At 44.0% G+C, this 21,440-nt stretch overlaps 2 protein-coding genes across 5 annotated transcripts in view; one reads left to right on the forward strand and one right to left on the reverse strand.

The window, feature by feature from the left end:
• The window catches only part of LOC115105086 (WD repeat-containing protein 37-like), a 34,655-nt gene extending 19,710 nt beyond the window's left edge, over positions 1–14,945 (forward strand). For all 4 annotated transcript variants that reach the window (XM_029626668.2, XM_029626670.2, XM_029626669.2 and 1 more), the window contains 3 exons: positions 10,330–10,464; positions 10,727–10,841; positions 11,315–14,945. In XM_029626668.2, the coding sequence (XP_029482528.1) occupies positions 10,330–10,464; positions 10,727–10,841; positions 11,315–11,446 (382 nt within the window). In that variant the 3' untranslated portion in view covers positions 11,447–14,945. The remainder of the gene's footprint in view (positions 1–10,329; positions 10,465–10,726; positions 10,842–11,314) is intronic.
• Positions 14,946–16,854: 1,909 nt separating this feature from the next.
• Positions 16,855–21,440, reverse strand: part of adarb2 (adenosine deaminase RNA specific B2 (inactive)) — a 224,321-nt gene continuing 219,735 nt past the window's right edge. Inside the window, exon 10 of the mRNA XM_065007116.1 lies at positions 16,855–21,133. Within this exon, the coding sequence (XP_064863188.1) occupies positions 20,957–21,133 (177 nt within the window). The 3' untranslated portion in view covers positions 16,855–20,956. The remainder of the gene's footprint in view (positions 21,134–21,440) is intronic.

The following is a 21,440-nucleotide window of genomic DNA, read 5'->3' on the forward strand; positions in this document are numbered from 1 at the left end:
CTTCACCACTTTGACCACCTTCTGAGACTCTCTCTTCCTCCCTTCAGCTCTCTCCATTTATCACTCCGTTTCCCCGTTAATCCCTCGCTCATCCTCGCTCTGTGTAATTTGGCCCCTCTCGTTCCAATGCTGTTAAAGGCTCAATTTGAGTGGCTCATTTGAAAACGTGGACTGTCAGCTCCCCCCAAACCCTCCACCCTCCCCCTTACTCTCAAACCATTTGAATGTGACTCCTGTCGTCAGTCTCGTTAATGCAAAGTGGTGTAGTACAGGCAGGCTGCTTCTGGCAGCCTTTGATTGCTGGGGATTACATGGTGCTCATTATGTTCGACCCCAACATGTATAATTCCTACAGATCCCCACTTTCATTCTCTCTCATAGACAATCACTGTAATGAGATTAGCACAAGCACACAGCCAGCCACTCACTGTGTGTGTGTGTGTGTGTGTGTGTGTGTGTGTGTGTGTGTGTGTGTGTGTGTGTGTGTGTGTGTGTGTGTGTCGGCTGTCTGTCGTGGCCTGTTAGTGCTAAGGCAATTACCTTCTCCTTCCTCTCTCTACGTTCACAGCATCTCAAGCAAGTCAACTGATACCTCCTCCACTCACCTGAATCACTCCCTCGCTCGCCCCTCGCTCTCTCTTGCTGGCCTTTTTGTAAGACAAAAAGGGATAGTTTTTTGAGCTAAGTCAACCATTGAGCAACAGCTGCAGTTCATTGTAGTCAAAACTACCACATTAAAGCTCATCCATGATGTGAAGTGCTCTAAAAACATGGCTGCGTATAACTTTGTAGCTTTAGTACTCTGATAAATGCTCAAAAATTGTCCAAATTGAAAATTACTCAAACTATCCACGTGTGAACAAAGTCTGTGTCCCTCTTAAACCATTCATAGTTATTCATCTTTATACGAGCTCTTTAACTAAGAACTATATTATAACTCAGTCCCTCAGAACCCTTAGCAGTAATGATGAGTGGGAGGAGGTTTATTTATATTCATAGGTAGGCAGTGAGATCGTGTCTTACTGTTCTGTTTCTAGACCTGGAATAATAAATTACTTGTTTAAGAACGTATTTACTTTAACACGTGCAAACTGTATCTGAAAAACTGCTCTCTCTCGTGCGTGCGTGTGTGTGTGTGTGTGTGTGTGTGTGTGTGTGTGTGTGTGTGTGTGTGTGTGTTAGCTGAGACAGCTGTTAGTCCTAATGAGTGTCAGTCATAGCAGTGTGTGTGCTGATTGAGGCCCTCTCAGGGAACCCAGTGTTGCAGTAGACTGTTTGTGCGTGTACTGTCAGCTGTAGGGAGACGCTTGGCTGCCCTGCACCCAACAAGATGAATGAGGCCCACACACAGCCTGGCAGGAGGCCTCCCTGTGAAGGCACAGTCGGACGCACGCACGCACGCACGCACGCACGCACACACACAGACAGACTCATGTCCCCTGGCCCTGGAACTCCCTACAACCGCTTTGTCCCGCCACACACACACGTCATGTGGAGCCATGAGTTATGAGCTGCTGAGTGACACCACAGAGGGGCTTTCCCTTAGGGAGCTCCTGTCGTACACACTGACAGCAGGGGGTTAGAAATGCTGCAATCTGTTTCAGAAGGGACAAATATGTGACAAACAAAATGCCTGATTAGTTTGACTATCGAGAGTAGCTGTTGGTCATATCTCTGCTACCAAATACCAAGCCCCTCATTTGGACACACATTGTACCATTTGCAGAATGTTTTTCGTACAGTACTTTAAAATGCCAATTGTAATCATTGGTTAAATCGCAGAGGGGTGTCTTAGGATGGTTAGGATGTTTGGATTAGATGTTTCTTCCCACAGTATCTGTCTCTTGTTCAGAGGTTTGTCTTGTCTGAATTGGCTCCGCAGTGTGACTGAAGAAGAATATAATGGCCTAGCTGTTAAGCCTAGCGGTTAAGAGCATTGGGCCAATAACAGAAAGGTTGCTGGTTCAAATCCCCGAGCCGACTAAGAAAACTCTGTGCCGTTGAGCAAGGTGCTTAACCATAATTGCTCCTGTCAGTCGTTCTGGATAAGAGTGTATGCTAAATGACTAAAATGAACAGTTGAAGTCGGAAGTTTACATAAACCTTAGCCAAATACATTTAAACTTTTCACAATTCCTGACATTTAATCCTAGTAAAAATTCCCTGTTTTAGGTCAGCTAGGATCACCACTTTATTTGAAGAATGTGAAATGTCAGATTAATAGTAGAGAGAATTATTTATTTCAGCTTTTATTTCTTGCATCACATTCTCAGTGGGTCAGAAGTGTGCACACACTCAATTAGTATTTGGTAGCATTGCCATTAAATTGTTAAACTTGGCTCAAATGTTTCGGGTAGCCTTCCACAAGTTTCCCACAATAAGTTGGGTGAATTTTGGCCCATTCCTCCTGGCAGAGCTGGTGTAACTGATTCAGGTTTGTAGGCCTACTTGCTTGCACACCCTTTTTCAGTTCTGCCCACAAATTTTCTATAGGATTGCGGTCAGGGCTTTTTGATGGCCACTCTAATACCTTGACTTTGTTGTCCTTAAACCATTTTGCCACAACTTTGGAAGTATGCTTGGGGGTCATTGTCCATTTGGAAGACCCATTTGCGACCAAGCTTTAACTTCCTGACTGATGTCTTGAGATGTTGCTTCAATATATCCACATAATTTTCCTGCCTGATGATGCCATCTATTTTGTGAAGTGCGCCAGTCCCTCCTGCAGCAAAGCACCCCCACAACATGGTGCTGCCACCCCCGTGCTTCACGGTTGGGATGGTGTTCTTCGACCTGCAAGCCTTCCCCCTTTTTCTCCAAACATAACGATGGTCATTATGGCCAAACAGTTCTATTTTTGTTTCATCAGACCAGAGGACATTTCTCCAAAAAGTACAATCTTTCTTCCCACGTGCAGTTGCAAACCGTAGTCTGGCATTTTTATGGCGGTTTTGGAGCAGTGGCTTCTTCCTTGCTGAGCGGCCTTTCAGGTTATGTCGATATAGGACTCGTTTTACTGTGGATATAGATACTTTTGTACCTGTTTCCTCCAGCATCTTCACAAGGTCCTTTGCTGTTGTTCTGGGACTGATTTGCCCTTTTCGCACCAAAGTACGTTCATCTCTTGGAGACAGAACGCGTCTCCTTCTTGAGCGGTGTGATGGCTGCGTGGTCCCGTGGTGTTTATACTTGCGTACTATTGTTTGTACAGATGAACGTGGTACCTTCAGGCGTTTGGAAATTGCTCCCAAGGATGAGCCAGACTTGTGGAGGTCTACAATTTTTTTTTCTGAGGTCTTTGCTAATATCTTTGGATTTTCCCATGATGTCAAGCAAAGAGGCACTGAGTTTGAAGGTATGCCTTGAAATACATCCACAGGCACGCCTCCAATTGACTCAAATTATGTTAATTAGCCTATCAGAAGCTTCTAAAGCCATGACATCATTTTCTGGAATTTTCCAAGCTGTTTCAAGGCACAGTCAACTTAGTGTATGTACATTTCTGACTCACTGGAATTGTGATACAGTGAATTATAAGTGAAATAATCTGTCTGTAAACAATTGTTGGAAAAATTACTTGTCATGCACAAAGTAGATGTCCTAACCGAATTGCCAAAACTATAGTTTGTTAACAAGAAATTTGTGGAATGGTTGAAAAACGAGTTTTACTGACTCCAACCTAAGTGTATGTCAACTTCCGACTGTAAATGTAACAATTGAATGTTTTCCTATAACATGTCCTCTTGACAGAGCAGCACAGTGTAATGTTCCAGGGGAGCATCAGTGTAAAGGGTTTAATAGATAGAGAGCTTTGGGAAGGAGTAGCTCATTTGCAGTGTCTTCAGATGCAATTATAGCTAATGCACAGTGACAGAGCATGGTGGCAGTCAAAAGCACAGCATATTCAGCCTCTAAGTCCCCCCTCCTTATAATTGTGAAATAATTGAATGTGCGCCCCAAATGGCACCCTATTCGCTGTGTAGTGCACTATTTTTGACCAGGATCCACATAGCCCTGGTCAACAGCAGTGCACTGTATAGGGAACAGGGTGCCTTTTGGGACACGGCCAATGTACATGAGCTAACACGTAAAGTGCAGATGAGAAGTGGCAGCAGACTTGCTTTACCAACGGGATGCCATGTCGCGTTTGTCTCTCGCTTCTGTTCCGAGGCGTTTGATCACAGGCAGGCATCTGTGTGTGTGTCTGTGTGTGCGTGCATGTGTCTGTGTCTGTCTAACACAGCGCTTCAGAGGAATATGCCAACATAAATCTGATTCTATAGTCACTGTGAATGTTCGTCTCAGTGCAATTTAAACATAATGTCACGTTGGAAAAAATATAGAGAACAGGTTCTATTTGACAGGCTAGAATCTTTTATAAATATGATATGCATAGAAATGGGGAGGAAATGTTTGATCGTTATGATACTCAAACAAAGAAATGACACCGAATTATTTTATTTTATGTACGCCAAATATATGTTCAGGATATTTGCTGAAAAATGCTGTGTATTATTTGTAATGCAGAATCTACACTCACATTAATGATAGCTAAGGATGTAGAAGATGATGTCCAGGGTTAATAGGTGGACGTCTCTCGTTAGCCTTTAACAAAGACTGGCCCAGTCACTGATACCTCTGGGCCTTCTCCTTCCCTCCTACCCCCTTCTCCCCTTTTCCTAATGAGCCTTGACCCTGCTTGTCAGTCGACTCAGGAGAGACTTTCAGAATACCTCCCAAGTTATAATAGGACTTTAATAACGTAACCTTACCTTACAATGTCAAAAAGTGCATTGGACTGGTTAGCTATTCCCTATATAGTGTACTACTTTTGACCTGAGCACTAAGAGCCTGGGTCAAAAGTAGTACACTATATAGGGGATAGGGTGCCATTTGGGATTTAAAATTGCCCATGAGCGAGCCGTAACCCCCCCCCCCCCCCCCCCGGTGGGCATATACGTACAGTTGGGCAGGGCCCCACATCTTTAATACGGCAGAGTTTAGCCCCTTAATTAAACCGTAATATAATGTCAATTTAAATTAAAGATGGCTAGGAGTTAGCCAGTGAGTGAGGCTAAGGTGGTGCTGCATGGGGCTTTTCTGCTGCTAATCTTAATCAGAACGAACAGAGCGCCAAATCGAATCCTCCTGGCTCCTTTAGTAGAGAGAGGGAGAGAGAGAGGGGTTGGAAGAAAAAGATGACAGTGATGTGTGAAATGAATAAGAAATCTTAAATGAGTCCATTAAAGGAATGGTCCTGACCTCAGCGACGTGTGAGAGCGACGCGCTACATCACGCCTGGCTCCCGCCTGGGAAGTTGTGCTGAGGTGAGCACTTTTGGGCCAACCTCTACTGACCCTCAGAGACTATGGTGACTTTCAAGACACTTCCCCCCCCAGGCTAAGCACTGAGCATGTCCTCAGGCTACTGATGTCAGAACATGCCCTCTACACTGTCACTCTGCTCCAGTAGCTGTGGCTCACAGATTCCCCCCCCCACCAACCAGCCTCCCCAGTGCCGGAGGCAGGCGTACCCAGTGACGGCACACTGAGAGGCAACCACAGGGCTGGGGAGAGGAGCTCCACTCTGGAACAGCCTGATTGTTACACCCCCCGCTGGTAGATGATTAAAAATAGCCTTAACCTCCCTCCTCACGGTTTATATCTCTCTCATTTATGAATGACTGTGTGACGGCAGGGAGATGACTCTCCCCACAGGCTGAATGACTTCACTTGAATCACACATGATGAGTCTTAGAAGAAAAGTAACACACCTTTTAAAGATCCACATGAAGTGAAACCGCACCACAGTAGAAGAACTACTGAATATAAGATCAGCGTCAACTCACCATCAGTACGACCAAGAATATGATTTTCGCGATGCGGATCCTGTGTTCTGCCTTTCAACCAGGACAACGGAATGGATCCCAGCCGGCGACCCAAAAAAACGACTTCGTAAAAGAGGGAAACGTAGCGGTCTTCTGGTCAGACTCCGGAGACGGGCTCATCGTGCACCACTCCCCAGTATACTTCTCACCAATGTCCAGTCTCTTGACAACAAGGTTGATGAAATCCGAGCAAGGGTAGCATTCCAGAGGGACATCAGAGACTAACGTTCTTTGCTTCACGGAAACATGGCTCACTGGAGAGACGCTATCGGAGGCGGTGCAGCCAGCGGGTTTCTCCACACATCGCGCCGACAGAAACAAACATCTTTCTGGTAAGAAGAGGGGCGGGGGCGTATGCCTTATGGCTAACGAGACGTGGTGTGATCAAAGAAACATACAGGAATTCAAATCCTTCTGTTCACCTGATTTTAGAATTCCTCACAATCAAATGTAGACCGCATTATCTACCAAGAGAATTCTCTTCGATTATAATCACAGCCGTATATATTCCCCCCCCCCCAAGCAGACACATCGATGGCTCTGAACAAACTTTATTTGACTCTTTGCAAACTGGAATCCATACATCCTGAGGCTGCATTCATTGTAGCTGGGGATTTTAACAAGGCTAATCTGAAAACAAGACTCCCTAAATTGTATCAGCATATCGATTGCGCAACCAGGGCTGGAAAAACCTTGGATCATTGTTATTCCAACTTCCGCGATGCATATAAGGCCCTGCCCTGCCCTCCTTTCGGAAAAGATGACCACGACTCCATTTTGTTGATCCCTGCCTACAGACAGAAACTAAAACAAGAAGCTCCCACGCTGAGGTCTGTTCAACGCTGGTCCGACCAATCTGATTGCACACTCCAAGACTGCTTCCATCACGTGGACTGGGATATGTTTCGTATTGCGTCAGATAACAACATTGACGAATACGCTGATTCGGTGTGCGAGTTCATTAGAACGTGCGTTGAAGATGTCGTTCCCATAGCAACGATTAAAACATTCCCAAACCAGAAACCGTGGATTGATGGCAGCATTCGCGTGAAACTGAAAGCGCGAACCACTGCTTTTAATCAGGGCAAGGTGACTGGTAACATGACCGAATACAAACAGTGCAGCTATTCCCTCCGCAAGGCTATCAAACAAGCTAAGCGTCAGTATAGAGACAAAGTAGAATCTCAATTCAACGGCTCAGACACAAGAGGTATGTGGCAGGGTCTACAGTCAATCACGGATTACAAAAAGAAAACCAGCCCCGTCACGGACCCGGATGTCTTGCTCCCAGGCAGACTAAATAACTTTTTTGCCCGCTTTGAGGACAATACAGTGCCACTGACACGGCCTGCAACGAAAACATGCGGACTCTCCTTCACTGCAGCCGAGGTGAGTAAAGCATTTAAACGTGTTAACCCTCGCAAGGCTGCAGGCCCAGACGGCATCCCCAGCCGCGCCCTCAGAGCATGCGCAGACCAGCTGGCCGGTGTGTTTACGGACATATTCAATCAATCCCTATACCAGTCTGCTGTTCCCACATGCTTCAAGAGGGCCGCCATTGTTCCTGTTCCCAAGAAAGCTAAGGTAACTGAGCTAAACGACTACCGCCCCGTAGCACTCACTTCCGTCATCATGAAGTGCTTTGAGAGACTAGTCAAGGACCATATCACCTCCACCCTACCTGACACCCTAGACCCACTCCAATTTGCTTACCGCCCAAATAGGTCCACAGACGATGTAATCTCAACCACACTGCACACTGCCCTAACCCATCTGGACAAGAGGAATACCTATGTGAGAATGCTGTTCATCGACTACAGCTCGGCATTCAACACCATAGTACCCTCCAAGCTCGTCATCAAGCTCGAGACCCTGGGTCTCGACCCCGCCCTGTGCAACTGGGTACTGGACTTCCTGACGGGCCGCCCCCAGGTGGTGAGGGTAGGCAACAACATCTCCACCCCGCTGATCCTCAACACTGGGGCCCCACAAGGGTGCGTTCTGAGCCCTCTCCTGTACTCCCTGTTCACCCACGACTGCGTGGCCACGCACGCCTCCAACTCAATCATCAAGTTTGCGGACGACACAACAGTGGTAGGCTTGATTACCAACAACGACGAGACGGCCTACAGGGAGGAGGTGAGGGCCCTCGGAGTGTGGTGTCAGGAAAATAACCTCACACTCAACGTCAACAAAACTAAGGAGATGACTGTGGACTTCAGGAAACAGCAGAGGGAACACCCCCCTATCCACATCGATGGAACAGTAGTGGAGAGGGTAGTAAGTTTTAAGTTCCTCGGCATACACATCACAGACAAACTGAATTGGTCCACTCACACAGACAGCATCGTGAGAAGGCGCAGCAGCGCCTCTTCAACCTCAGGAGGTTGAAGAAATTCGGCTTGTCACCAAAAGCACTCACAAACTTCTACAGATGCACAATCGAGAGCATCCTGGCGGGCTGTATCACCGCCTGGTACGGCAACTACTCCGCCCACAACCGTAAGGCTCTCCAGAGGGTAGTGAGGTCTGTACAACGCATCACCGGGGGCAAACTACCTGCCCTCCAGGACACCTACACCACCCGATGTTACAGGAAGGCCATAAAGATCATCAAGGACAACAACCACCCGAGCCACTGCTTGTTCACCCCGCTATCATCCAGAAGGCGAGGTCAGTACAGGTGCATCAAAGCTGGGACCGAGAGACTGAAAAACAGCTTCTATCTCAAGGCCATCAGACTGTTAAACAGCCACCACTAACATTGAGTGGCTGTTGCCAACACACTGACTCAACTCCAGCCACTTTAATAATGGGAATTGATGGGAAATGATGTAAAATATATCACTAGCCACTTTAAACAATGCTACCTAATATAATGTTACATACCCTACATTATTCATCTCATATGCATACGTATATACTGTACTCTATATCATCGACTGCATCCTTATGTAATACATGTATCACTAGCCACTTTAACTATGCCACTTTGTTTACTTTGTTTATATACTGTACTCGATACAGTAGATGGTATCTTGCCTATGCTGCTCTGTACCATCACTCATTCATATATCTTTATGTACATATTCTTTATCCCCTTACACTGTGTATAAGACAGTAGTTTTGGAATTGTTAGTTAGATTACTTGTTGGTTATTACTGCATTGTCGGAACTAGAAGCACAAGCATTTCGCTACACTCGCATTAACATCTGCTAACCATGTGTATGTGACAAATAAAATTTGATTTGATGTTGGGCTAGGCCTGGCTCGCAGTCGGTGTTCCAATACATCCCAAAGGTGTTCGATGGGGTTTAGGTAAGAGTTCTGTGCAGTCCAGTCAAATTATTCCATGATGATCTCAACAAACTATTTCTGTATGGACCTCGCTTTATGCACAGGGACATTGTCATGCTAAAACAGGAAAGGGCCTTCCCAAAACTGTTGCCACAAAGTTGGAAGCACAGAATCGTCTAGACTATCATTGTGTGCTATAGTGTTCAAATTTCCCTTCACTGGAACTAAGGGGCCTAGCCCGAATCGTGAAAAGCAGCCCCAGACCATTATTCCTCCTCCACCAAACTTTACAGTTGGTACTATGCATTTGGGCAGGTCGCGTTCTCCTGGCATCCGCCAAACCCAGATTCATCCGTCGGACTGCCAGATGGTGAAGCGTGATTCATCACTCCAGAGAACGTGTTTCCACTGCTCCAGAGTCCAATGGCAACAAGCTTTACACCACTCCAGCCGACGCTTGGCATTGTTCATGGTAATCTTAGGCTTGTGTGCGGCTGCTCAGCCATGGAAACCCATTTCATGAAGCTCCCGAAGGACAGTTATTGTGCTGACGTTGCTTCCAGAGGCTGTTTGGAACTCCGTACTGAGTGTTGCAAATGAGCACAGACAATTTTTACCGCGCTTCAGCACTTGACAGGCCCATTCTGTGAGCTTGAAAGTCACTGAGCTCTTCAGTAAGGCCATTCTATTGCAACCGAGGACAGATGATTTTTACCGCGCTACACGCTTCAGCACTTGGCGGTTCCATTCTGTGAGCTTGTGTGGCCTACCACTTCACAGCTGAACCGTTGTTGCTCCTAGATGTTTCCACTTCACAATAACAGCACTTACAGTTGACTGGGCAGCTCTAGCATGGCAGATATTTGACGAAGTGACTTGTTGTAAAGGTGGCATCCTATGAGAGTGCCACGTTGAAAGTCATTGAGCTCTTCAGTACGGGCCATTCTATTGCCAATGTTGTCTATGGAGATTGTATGGCTGTTTGCTTGATTTTATACACCTGTCAGCAACCGGTGTGGCTAAAATAGCCGAATCCAGTCATTTGAAGTGTCCACATACTTTTGTCCATGTAGTGTAGATTTGATGGCTTTGAGAGATTTTAACAATGATCATTCTGTTTTTTTTTGTGTGTGTGTCTCTCCAGCACGGTGACGTCAGCTGTGTTCACAGTTGGGGACAACGTGGTGTCGGGGAGTGACGATCGCACCGTCAAGGTGTGGGACTTGAAGAACATGAGGTCGCCCATAGCAACCATCCGCACGGACTCTGCTGTTAACAGGTAGGAGAGACATTTAATTGTATGTGAAGAGCTGAAAAAAGACCAAGAGATCATACAATTCAGAACATTTCATGGTCATGTTTTCCAAAATGTTTATGTTTTAGTTTGAACTCAGTTCAGATTGATAGTTTAGGTGTAGTGGTTGAGTGACAGCTCCACCTGTACATATAGTTATTAATAGCGTTGTCAAGAACACATCAAGTCAAGCTTTATTCCCTTCTCTTGTCTAACACGCCATACTCTCCGTCTGAACTCCTTCCAGGATAAGTGTCTCAGCCAACCAAAGAATCATCGCTCTCCCACACGACAATCGGCAAGTCAGGCTGTTTGACATGACTGGAGTAAGACTGGCACGACTACCACGCAGCAACAGACAGGTAGGTGCTGAGGGAAGAGAGCGGGAGGGAAGGAGGAAAGATTCTCCATCTATCCTTCTGTCACACAGATAGTCCCTTCCTGAGAGGGGGAGGGAGGGAGAAACAATGGGAGCGAGATGAGGAGGAAAGATTCTCCATCTCTTTCTGTCACACAGACAGCCCCTTCTGTAGAGAGTGGGAGGAGAGAGTGAGCGGAGGAAAGATTCTCCATCCTATTTCCACACATAGTCACTTCCTGCAGGCTGAGTGCTGACACTGCCTCAGTGTCTATAGCCATTAACACTGCTGATGTGGAAATGTACTGCTGCGTACCAGCGAGGTCAAAGGGTTGTTGTTGGGGGTTCTAACTTGTGTGGGTTGTGTGTAGCTGTGTGATACTGTACACAACTCCATTGAAGTCTGTTTGAGCTTTGTTATCCATGTTGTGTGGTCTTTGAGGTTTTTCTGTGTTGGTATGTGCCTGTGTATTCCAGGGTCATCGACGCATGGTGTGCTGCTCGGTGTGGAACGAGGAGAATGCGTCATGTAACCTGTTCACCTGTGGCTTCGACCGGCAAGCCATCGGTTGGAACATAAACATCCCAGCTCTGCTGCAGGAGAAGTGATGCAGGACATGTGACACACACACTGCACATACACGGGCGTGTAGACACACACACACACTACACACATACCACTGTATTTGATGTATATTATCTCCATCCACTTTGCATGGACTGTTTTTGTGTGTTTTAATGGAGAGGACAAAGTCATATTTTAAACCCATCTATATATGTAAAAATATATTTGGTTGACTCCAGAAAACACTACTTCTATGGTGTTGTTTACTGCTGATGAACATGAATGGGTGAATAGCAAGCCCTAGTTGATCTTGCATGCACTCAAACTCCCGTCAATGTATTTGTAAAACTGTCTGAAGAACGATAGGAGAGGCAATACATTTGTACCATGCGTATCATATGGTGGCCTGGTCTAACCCAGATGGATGATCTTTGCACTGAGTGGGTGATCTTGGCTGTTTTCACCCTCTTTGGCCTGCATGATCAAGGGCTAGGAGTTTACTATACTGTATCATCTAGAGACCTACACATTTGACCTACTGAGTTGTTTTGAGTCAGTCACATTTTACACTGTCCATTGTACAGATTTCCTTTTAAAAACACATTTAAACAATTGTTTGCCATACTGTTAGGATACATCTGCCTTGTTCTTTCTATACTGTGTAGTACTCAATATGACTATGTGGGTGTACTGTAGCTTTGACAATAGGGAACCTGCAATTATGTTTTTTTGCAAGAAAATGCATTCATGCATGCAGCAGCAATGGGGCTTGTTCAATATCATATTTCACATTTCCTCCATGGGTCACAATGTGCTGATATGGTTACTGGTCACCTGCTTAGATAAATATGCTTGACTGATATTGATGTTTGCTGTACATAGATCTCAATGAAAATGATAGATGATCAGCTTGAAGTGTGTAGTCCCCCTGGCCAGTACACTGTTTACTGTATTGCATGGGCTAATCTAATGTTGAATATGTGATCATAACATCCTCCAATAGCAAAGCCACAAAAGAGCTCAATAAAATGATTTGGTTAATTATCACCATGGTTACACGGGAAATTGACTGAGGCGCGTCAGGATGAAGTATAGTTTGGAGGATTAGGGCCAGGAGTTTTTCTTGACTCATGTTACCTGACCACAAAGAAATTAAACCGTAGTTATAGGATACACAGTGCCTTCAGAAAGTATTCACACCCCTTGACTTTTTCCACATTTTGTTGTTAAAGTGGGATAAAAATGTATTTAATTGTCATTTTTTGGCAACGATCTACACAAAATACTCTGTCGAAGTGGAAGAATTTTTTTGTTTTGTTTTTATCTTTGGAAAATAAACACTAACATATCTTGATTAGATAACTATTCAACCCCCCGAGTCAATACATGTTAGAATAATTTTTGCCGGTGATTTACAACTGTGAGTATTTCTGGGTATGTCTCTCAAGAGCTTTGCACACCTGGATTGTACAATATTTGCCCATTATTCTTAAAAAATGTTTTGATTTCTGTTAAGTTGGTTGTTGATCATTGCTAGACAGCCATTATCAAGTCTTGCCATAGATTTTTAAGCCGATTTCTTGGTAAGCAACGCCAGTGTATATTTGGCCTTGTGTTTTAGGTTATTGCCCTACTGAAATGTTAATTTGTCTCCCAGTGTCTGTTGGAAAGCAGACTGAACAAAGTTTTCCTCTAGGATTCTTCCTGTGCTTATCTCTATTCGGTTTCTTTTCATTCCTAAAAACTCCCTAGTCCTTGTCGATGACAAGCATACCCATAACATGATGCCGCCACCACCGTGCTTGAAAATATGAAGAGTGGTACTCCGTGATGTGTTGTGTTGTATTTGCCCCAACCAAAACGCTTTGTATTCAGGACAAAAAGTTAATTTCTTTGCCACCTTTTTTGCAGTATTACTTTACTGCCTTATTACAAACAGGATGCATGTTTGGGAATATTTTTGTTGTGTACAGGCTTCCTTCTTTTCACCCTGTCATTTAGGTTAGTATTGTGGAGTAAACTACAATGTTGTTGATCCATCCTCAGTGTTCTCCTATCACAGCCATTAAACTCTTAACTGTTTTAAAATCACCATTGGCCTTCCTCTGCGGCAACTGAGTTAGGAAGGAGGCCTTTATCTTTTTAGTGACTGGGTTTATTGATATACGATCCAAAGTGTAATTAATAACTGCATTATGCTCAAAGGGATATTCAATGTCTGCTTATTTTATTTTTTATCTACCAACAGGTGCCCTTTGCGAACCCTTGGAAAACCTCCCTGGTCTTTGTGGTTGAATCTGTGCCATAACAAAAGTGTTGAATACTTATTGACGCAAGACATTTCAGCTTTTCATTTTGAATTTGTAAACATTTCAAAAATAAATTCCACTTTGGCATTATGGGGTATTGTTTGTAGATCAGTGACACAAAATCCCAATTTAACCCATTTTAAATTTGGGCTTGTAACACAACAAAATGTGGAAAAAGTCCAGGGTTGTGAATACTTTCGGATGGCTCTGTATCTAGTTGCTGCTGTAGTTTTCCCTGCTCAGAAAAGTGTGTTAACACTGTTACAGTACAACCCATCCTGAGTGACAACCATTCCTATCAAGTGCTCTTTGTATCGACATAATGTATAACCCACCCACGCTTGTTGTGAATCTGATCGCTCTTCAATAGGGTTTGTTTCGATGTTCTGCATGTGCTGTACAATAGTTATCAACTCTGCTCATGGTTGTATGAGATGAAATGTCACCAAGTGGCTTTGTTGCTGTGTTGTGTGTCTGTCACTTTCTACTGTACCTCATCTGTGTTGCGCATCAACACCACAGTTATACTGCTGTGATGTTTTCACAATAGATAATATAAAGAGAACTGCCTTTACAATAAGTTATAATTTACACATTCAAGATAAATTCAGTATGGATAAAAAAGTTTAACGTATAAGAATGTTGTACAATGTAGCTACACATTTGCATTAATCTTGTTACCAGCATCTGTCAGAATATCAAATTACATCTGCTAATAAAATAACTTGGGGTTGTGTCCAAAATGGCACCCAATTCCCTTCATGGTGAGCTACAGTACTTTTGATCAGAGCCCTATGGACTCTGGTCAAAAGTAGTGCACTAATATAGGGTGTAGGGTGCCATTTGGGATGTACCCGTTCTGTTTTTAGCATATAGCTCAGATTTCTTCACCATTGTACTTTTTATTTTATTCAGGCAGTTTGTACGTCACTTTCACTGTATCAGAATCATCTTTAATCTTCAAAGAGGTATGGCTGGACAGAGAACCCTCATGTATGAATTATAACGAAGAGGGAAAAAGGAATAGGATTTTTTATATTTTGAACTGTGGTATGAGATTGGAAAGAGTACCGGTAGATAGGCAAGGCACAGCGGCTTCATTGTAAGAAAATATATTCACCCTAAACCTCATTCTTTTATTATACTTTTTGCACACTGTATTATCATTTTTGGGATAGATGTATTCTGCACAGATGCTTGTCAAAATCCAATTAAAAGTATGATTCCTTTTCCATTCGTTGAAATATTTTTTATTTTCATTATGAATCTAACTGAATAGTTTAATAATTATAACTCATAACTGAATTTATTTGACAAATTGAATGCTAAATTAATTTGAAAGCTCATTGAATTAAATTAAATGATACATCTCAGATAATAATAGAATGAGTGAACATGTTGAGTGCCCTAGTTATAATACTTAGTGTGTTATAACACTAACTGATTTTGTGCTCAAGCTCACAATTTGTTTAAAAATACAGAAGTAGTTTTCCTTCCTCCCTAACACAGTTATTAATTGAGTGATGTTAGGTTGTCAACTTGATTCGTTACCTTCCTAAAGCAGAAAAGAGGCAGCAAAAATATACGAAGCTTACATAATGTTAGCCTTTGTGTGTTTTACAGATCAATGTCAAGCAAGCCAGTAAAAAAAACATAGACTTGGTCAAACACTCTTTTCTGATCTGGTTAACGATTGGTTTAAAAGAAGAGAATACAATCAATGTTTTACTGAAACTGGAAGGAAATCTCATCCAAGTAAAGTAAATAGAAATTGAGACAGTAATAAGATCGGTCTCGAAGTAAAGTCAATACAAATAAGACTGTAATAATGCTTGGTCTACATCCCAAATGGCACCATATTCCCTACAAAGTGCATAGGGCTCTGGTCAAAAGTAGTGCACTATATATGTCCTTCCCAATAGGAGGCACCCTTGGTGGCAGCCTCCAAGTAAATACAAATGGACAGTAATAAATCTTGGTGGCGGCCAGGTAAGTAGTTTTCACAGCCCCTGGCTGCTTCCCAAATGGTACCCTATTCCCTTTGTGTGGCATTGAGGAGGACATGAGCCAAGTCTAATAAACAAGCAGGTGTGGAGGAGATGATGCACGATGGTCTGGAGATCAATACGGAGGAGAGACTGGCTGTCCGTAAACCCCAGCAAGCTCTCTCCCTCTTTCTATCAATCTCTCTCTCTTGTTTTCTTGTCTCCTGTCTGTCTCTCCCTTCCTCTCTGTAAAGCCCCTCTGACTGGGGGTAGTAAGCAGTCTGTGATGGAAAGGTCAGGGGTTAGTCACTCAGATAAGGGTCGCTTGTCATCCCTCAGTGGGAATGTGTTTTATACCACATTTGGATTGGTTGACAGTTGACACGATCAAGGTTAGATTTCTATTTAACTTTATCAGACGATACCTAACGGCGTTCTATTGATGTCTCTTTTCTTGTTAAATCCAGAATTGGATCACCTTCAGGCTATTCCAAATCTCCTCCAGTCATGTAGGATGTTAATGTGGAATTACAAAAAGCAGTATTTTTTTGTGTTTGAACAAGTTGGGAAAATCCCTGGTCTTGGTATTAAGCTCATACAGTACAGTAGATTTCATTCATTACCTCTGAACGGAGTGGTATCCAGAGAGCCCAGCCCTAGCTCCCGATCATGTCTATTAGATTACAGTTAGATGACCAAGCACAAGGGCCAGGCTGTGGAGTAAATAGTCAATTATGATGTTTGTTGTAGTGTGGACAGTCATGAGACATACCTGCCCTGAGGGGAAAAGAGAGAGACACACAACTCTCCCTTCTCATAGCTCATTTGGTGACTCCCCACCCAGTTTGACACCTGCCACTGAGACAGGATGATTACCATTTCCGATGTATTTCCTTGGGGAAGGGAAGAGTCTCTAATATTTGTGTGTGGAGGTGATGCATCTGTGGAGACAGACAGTCATGAAAACAGTGTTTATTTCAAGTCATAGTGGAAAGGGCCACATACTGTAGACCTAAATAACATTTTGTGTGTTTTAGGTTGATAAATTGTGGTGCACACGTTACACGGTTTTCTCTTCCCACAGACCAAGCTAATGCGTATCATACAGACTAAATATTGCACAGTAACCTATATCATCACAAATAACCAAGACCGAGATAAAATGACCAGATTTTCAGATTTTTATTCACATGTACAAACATTCACTTTTAAGGTATTACTGAAGTGCAATTTACAACCTTAGCAGCATGTATTCATATAACTTCAATTTACATCTGAATTAGACATATCTTCATTATCGTCTTCCCATATTGTATTTTTTTTATTGTTTAAAATTTTTACAAATATACACTCATTTAATACAACATTACCATTCAGTCATGCCATACTGTTAATATCTCTCAAAATAATCAACGGGTTTTTAACGAGGAATCAGTTTGTTATATTTGCCAGAAACCACAAAACTACACCACATGACCAAAAGTATGTGGACACCTGCTTGTCAAACGTCTCATTCCAAAATCATGGGCATTAATATGGTGTTGGTCCCCCCTTTGCTGATACAACAGCCTCCACTCTTCTGGGAAGGCTTTCAACTAGATGTTGGAACATTGCCGAGGGGACTTGCTTCCATTCAACCACAAGAGCATTAGTAAGGTTGGACAATTAGGCCTGGCTCGCAGTCGGCATTCCAATTCATCCCATTCATCCAAAATGTGACCAATGGGGTTAAGGTCAGTGCTCTGTGCAGGCCAGTCAAGTTCTTCCACACCAAATTCGATAAACCATTTCTGTATGGACCTCACTTTGTGCAGGGGGGCATTGTCATGCTGAAACAGGAAAGGGCCTTCCCCAAACTGTTGACCCAAAGTTCGAAGCACATAATCGTTTAGAATGTCATTGTATGCTGTAGCGTTAAGATTCCCCTTCACTGTAACTAAGGGGCCTAGCCCGAACCATTATTCCTCTTCCACCAAACTTTGCAGTTGGCACTATGCATTGGGGCAGGTAGTGTTCTCCTGGCATCTGCGAAACCTAGATTTGTTTGTTGGACTGCCAGATGGTGAAGCGGGATTCATCACTCCAGAGAACGTGTTTCCACTGCTCCAAAGTCCAATGGCAGCAGACTTTACACCTCTCCAGCTGACGCTTGGCATTGCGCATTGTGATCTTAGGCTTGTGTGCAGCTGCTCGGCCATGGAAACCCATTTCATGAGGCTCCCAATGAACAGTTATTGTGCTGACGTTGCTTCGAGAGGCCGTTTGGAACTCGGTAGTGAGTGTTGCAACCGAGGACAGATGATTTTTACACGCTATGCGCTTCAGCACTTGACAGGCCCATTCTGTGAGCTTGAAAGTCACTGAGCTCTTCAGTAAGGCCATTCTATTGCAACCGAGGACAGATGATTTTTACCGCGCTACACGCTTCAGCACTTGGCGGTTCCATTCTGTGAGCTTGTGTGGCCTACCACTTCACAGCTGAACCGTTGTTGCTCCTAGATGTTTCCACTTCACAATAACAGCACTTACAGTTGACTGGGCAGCTCTAGCAGCGCAGACATTTGACGAAACAACTTGTTGGAAAGGTGGCATCCTATGATGGTGCCACATTGGAAGTCACTGAGCTCTTCAGTAAGGCTATTCTACTGCCAATGTTTGTCTATTGAGATTGCATGGCTTTGTGCTCGAGTTCATACACCTGTCGGCAACAGGTGTGGCTGAAATATCCAAATCCACTAATTTGAAGGGGTGTCCACATACTTTTGCATATATAGTGTATGTTTGACTAATTGAATGACTATGAAAAATAACTGGTAAAACATACCACAAGCTTCCAACAAAATGTGCCTCTACATTTAATAATAGAGCGAATTAGAAAATAAAAGAGAAATATGTACAAGATGAACTTTCAGAGGGAAAACTAGTTAAGATTATTCTTTACAGCACATGTATGTGTATGAAGATGACAAAAGAGTTTGAATTTATTCATGGTTCATTTTATCATTCCACATAATGTCCTATGTGTACCAGGGTTAGGGTCAATGCCATTTCAATTCAGTCAATGCATTTAAATGGAATTTACCCCAACCCTGATGTGCACTGTGTTTATGTATGTATGACATGCATCTAGTGATCTCTGATTGGGGTCATACTAGCCTTGACAAACACACAGGGTGGGTTCTCTTTATAAAAGAGAACAACCTCCCCTGGATCTCTACTAACGGGGACAGGGAGGATTTTATAAAAACTTAAACACCTGCTCCTGCTATTTTGGAACTTTTCCAATTGAAAAAAACGATATCCCACTTTGATGATAATGACGATCCATGTTCTTGTCCGGTGGAACAGTGACACCATTTCCTATAGTCTACCTGCCCAGTGGACCTTACACACTACCAAAATGGGATCTGAGGCAGAGGAGAGTGATGGACAAGCAACAACACTGACACATAAGAACTATGACCACTAGGTGACACTGTTACTGTGTTTAATATAATAGCCTGGACTGTTCTCTTCGTGAACTCCAAGGAAAGGGTCAGGTGGGAGGATTTAAACAACATGACGATAATGTATGCATGTGTAACGTTAACTTATTCCTACATTGGAACATCACACATGTAAAAACAAAACCTTGACCTAATGATTTGAAATGATTTGACAATACTTGTAAAACTCAAATAAAGCATATTTTCAAGATTAAACAGTGGGTGAAAATAGGACATTTGAAATGAACACAAACATAAAGTAAGGTGGCCAACGTGGGACAAACATGGCCAGGGTTGAGAAGTCAGTGTTTTACAGAGAGTGTGTTCCAGCGTTCTGAACCTTTACAGACTGGCTTAGGGAGTAGTGAGGATGTGAAACAAAGAAGAGAGCGACCCCTCGCTACCACCCAGCACCTGGGCTATAGAGTAGGGCCAATAGAGAGTGAATGACTCCGCATCTAAACACCAAAATGCATTTTGTTAAGTAGGGTTGTATTTATTGTGTTTCTCCCATTGACGACTGAATGTCAGTCCATTCTGTGTCCTCCCCGTCATTGCAGGTAATCGCTCGTCAACCAAACCACTGTAGCAGGTTGGTCACAACCCGGTCACAACCCTTTTACACCAGCTCAAAGTGAGCGCAGCTAACAAGTCAGGCTCACGACTGCTCTATTGTGCGTTAATCAACCCTCCTTTATAATCAACCTGTCAGTGGTAAAAGAAAAAAGAAAACGTGTAAAAAACTGTGCCCTTCCAATCACAGCGAGAGACCCGACTACAAAGGTAAAAAGGTGAAATCAAGTCAGAGCGTTAATGACAGGTATTAAAGAAGCTAAGATGGCTGTGGTGTTCTATCTGAAAGGGGAACCCCAGTGTGGGCTAATGGCAGCAGTTATGTTGCTATCACCTCCATTCTCCTCTATTCCCTTTGTGCCACTAAGAGCAGGTGGAATTAACCTGTCGTGGCCACGTCAGAACCTCTAGCTTCGTGAGAGCGAGCGGAGAGAGGTGGAGAGGAGGCGAGAGAGAGGGGAGAGAGGAGGAGAGAATGAGATCGCTGAAGGAGAGGGGGTTGAAGGTGGCAGAGAGGAACAGAGGGATAGAAAGGGGGTCGAAAGATGAAGTGATAGAGAAAAAGGAGGAGATGGACAGACAAAGAGTTGCTGTGAAAAGGGAGAGAGAAAGGTGAGATATATGTGAACGAGGCATGTGGCAAGAGGGCGTGTGTGTGTGTGTAATGGTGAGTTGTCTATCTGGTTCTCTGTGGTCCTTTTCTCTTTCTCCATCTCTCTGTCCATCACACGTCACAATGACAGGCTCTGTAATTGGCTGGCCCTGTCCCCCATCCCGCTGGAGCTCTCCGGGCGCACCGCCGCCCCCAAATGGCTGATGACAAGATAGCGGCAGCCTTTCACATTGACCAAGGTTACCCTGCCTTCTTTCCTGCCTTCTCCCCGGCTTTGGCATGACAACCAGGGACCAGCGGGATAATGAAGGAGAGGTCCGATCAAACCCACTTTCTTTCCCGTTTTCATTTTTTATTTTTTTTGTTTTTTTGGTTGGTGGAACTTGAACGACCAACATCAAAGGTGGCTTTTGCCGAGGAGGAGATGGAGGCTTGTAGAGCAAACCAAAGTCAGCGGACAACAATAAAGCCAACTGCCACATGCTCCTTCTGCAGACACGCACGCAAACGGACGGATGAACACGGACACGCACACCACAGGAAGCTGGTGTGCGTGTGCACAATAATGGCTGGAATGGAGTGAAATGTCTTAGTCCTGTAGCAGGAAGCTCTCCTGCTCTGGAGGTTTCTTCACCCAGGTTCCCAGGCCTGTCTCCTGTAGCGATCTGAGCCACTGCTGTTTGGCAGTCTGGTAAGAGCCGGCAGCCATCTTGGCCTCACAGTACATCAGTGGCTGGTCCACGGGCCCGGAAGCATGGATACTCAACTGGAGAGAGAAGGGAGAAGGAGGGAGAGAAATAAAGATGGAGCGAGGAAGAGAGAGGGAGAAAAAGACGGGGTAGAGGTTTAGGGTAAGAGAGATAGAGAGCAAAACAAAACTAATGAGCCGGCACAAACGGGGAACTTCAACAGCTGTGTAATCTCCCCATTTAAATTTCACAAGCAATTGAACATTCTCTGTGCTTTTGTGCATTTCCTTTGTGGCGCAGGCAGAAAGAGAAGAGGAGCAGCCGCTAGGCGAGGCGAGAGAGGGGACGTAGGCACAGTCAAGTCACTAAGTTTCTTTGGAGATT

This window comes from Oncorhynchus nerka, linkage group LG22 (assembly GCF_034236695.1).
Source record: "Oncorhynchus nerka isolate Pitt River linkage group LG22, Oner_Uvic_2.0, whole genome shotgun sequence".
NCBI lineage: Eukaryota > Metazoa > Chordata > Actinopteri > Salmoniformes > Salmonidae > Oncorhynchus > Oncorhynchus nerka.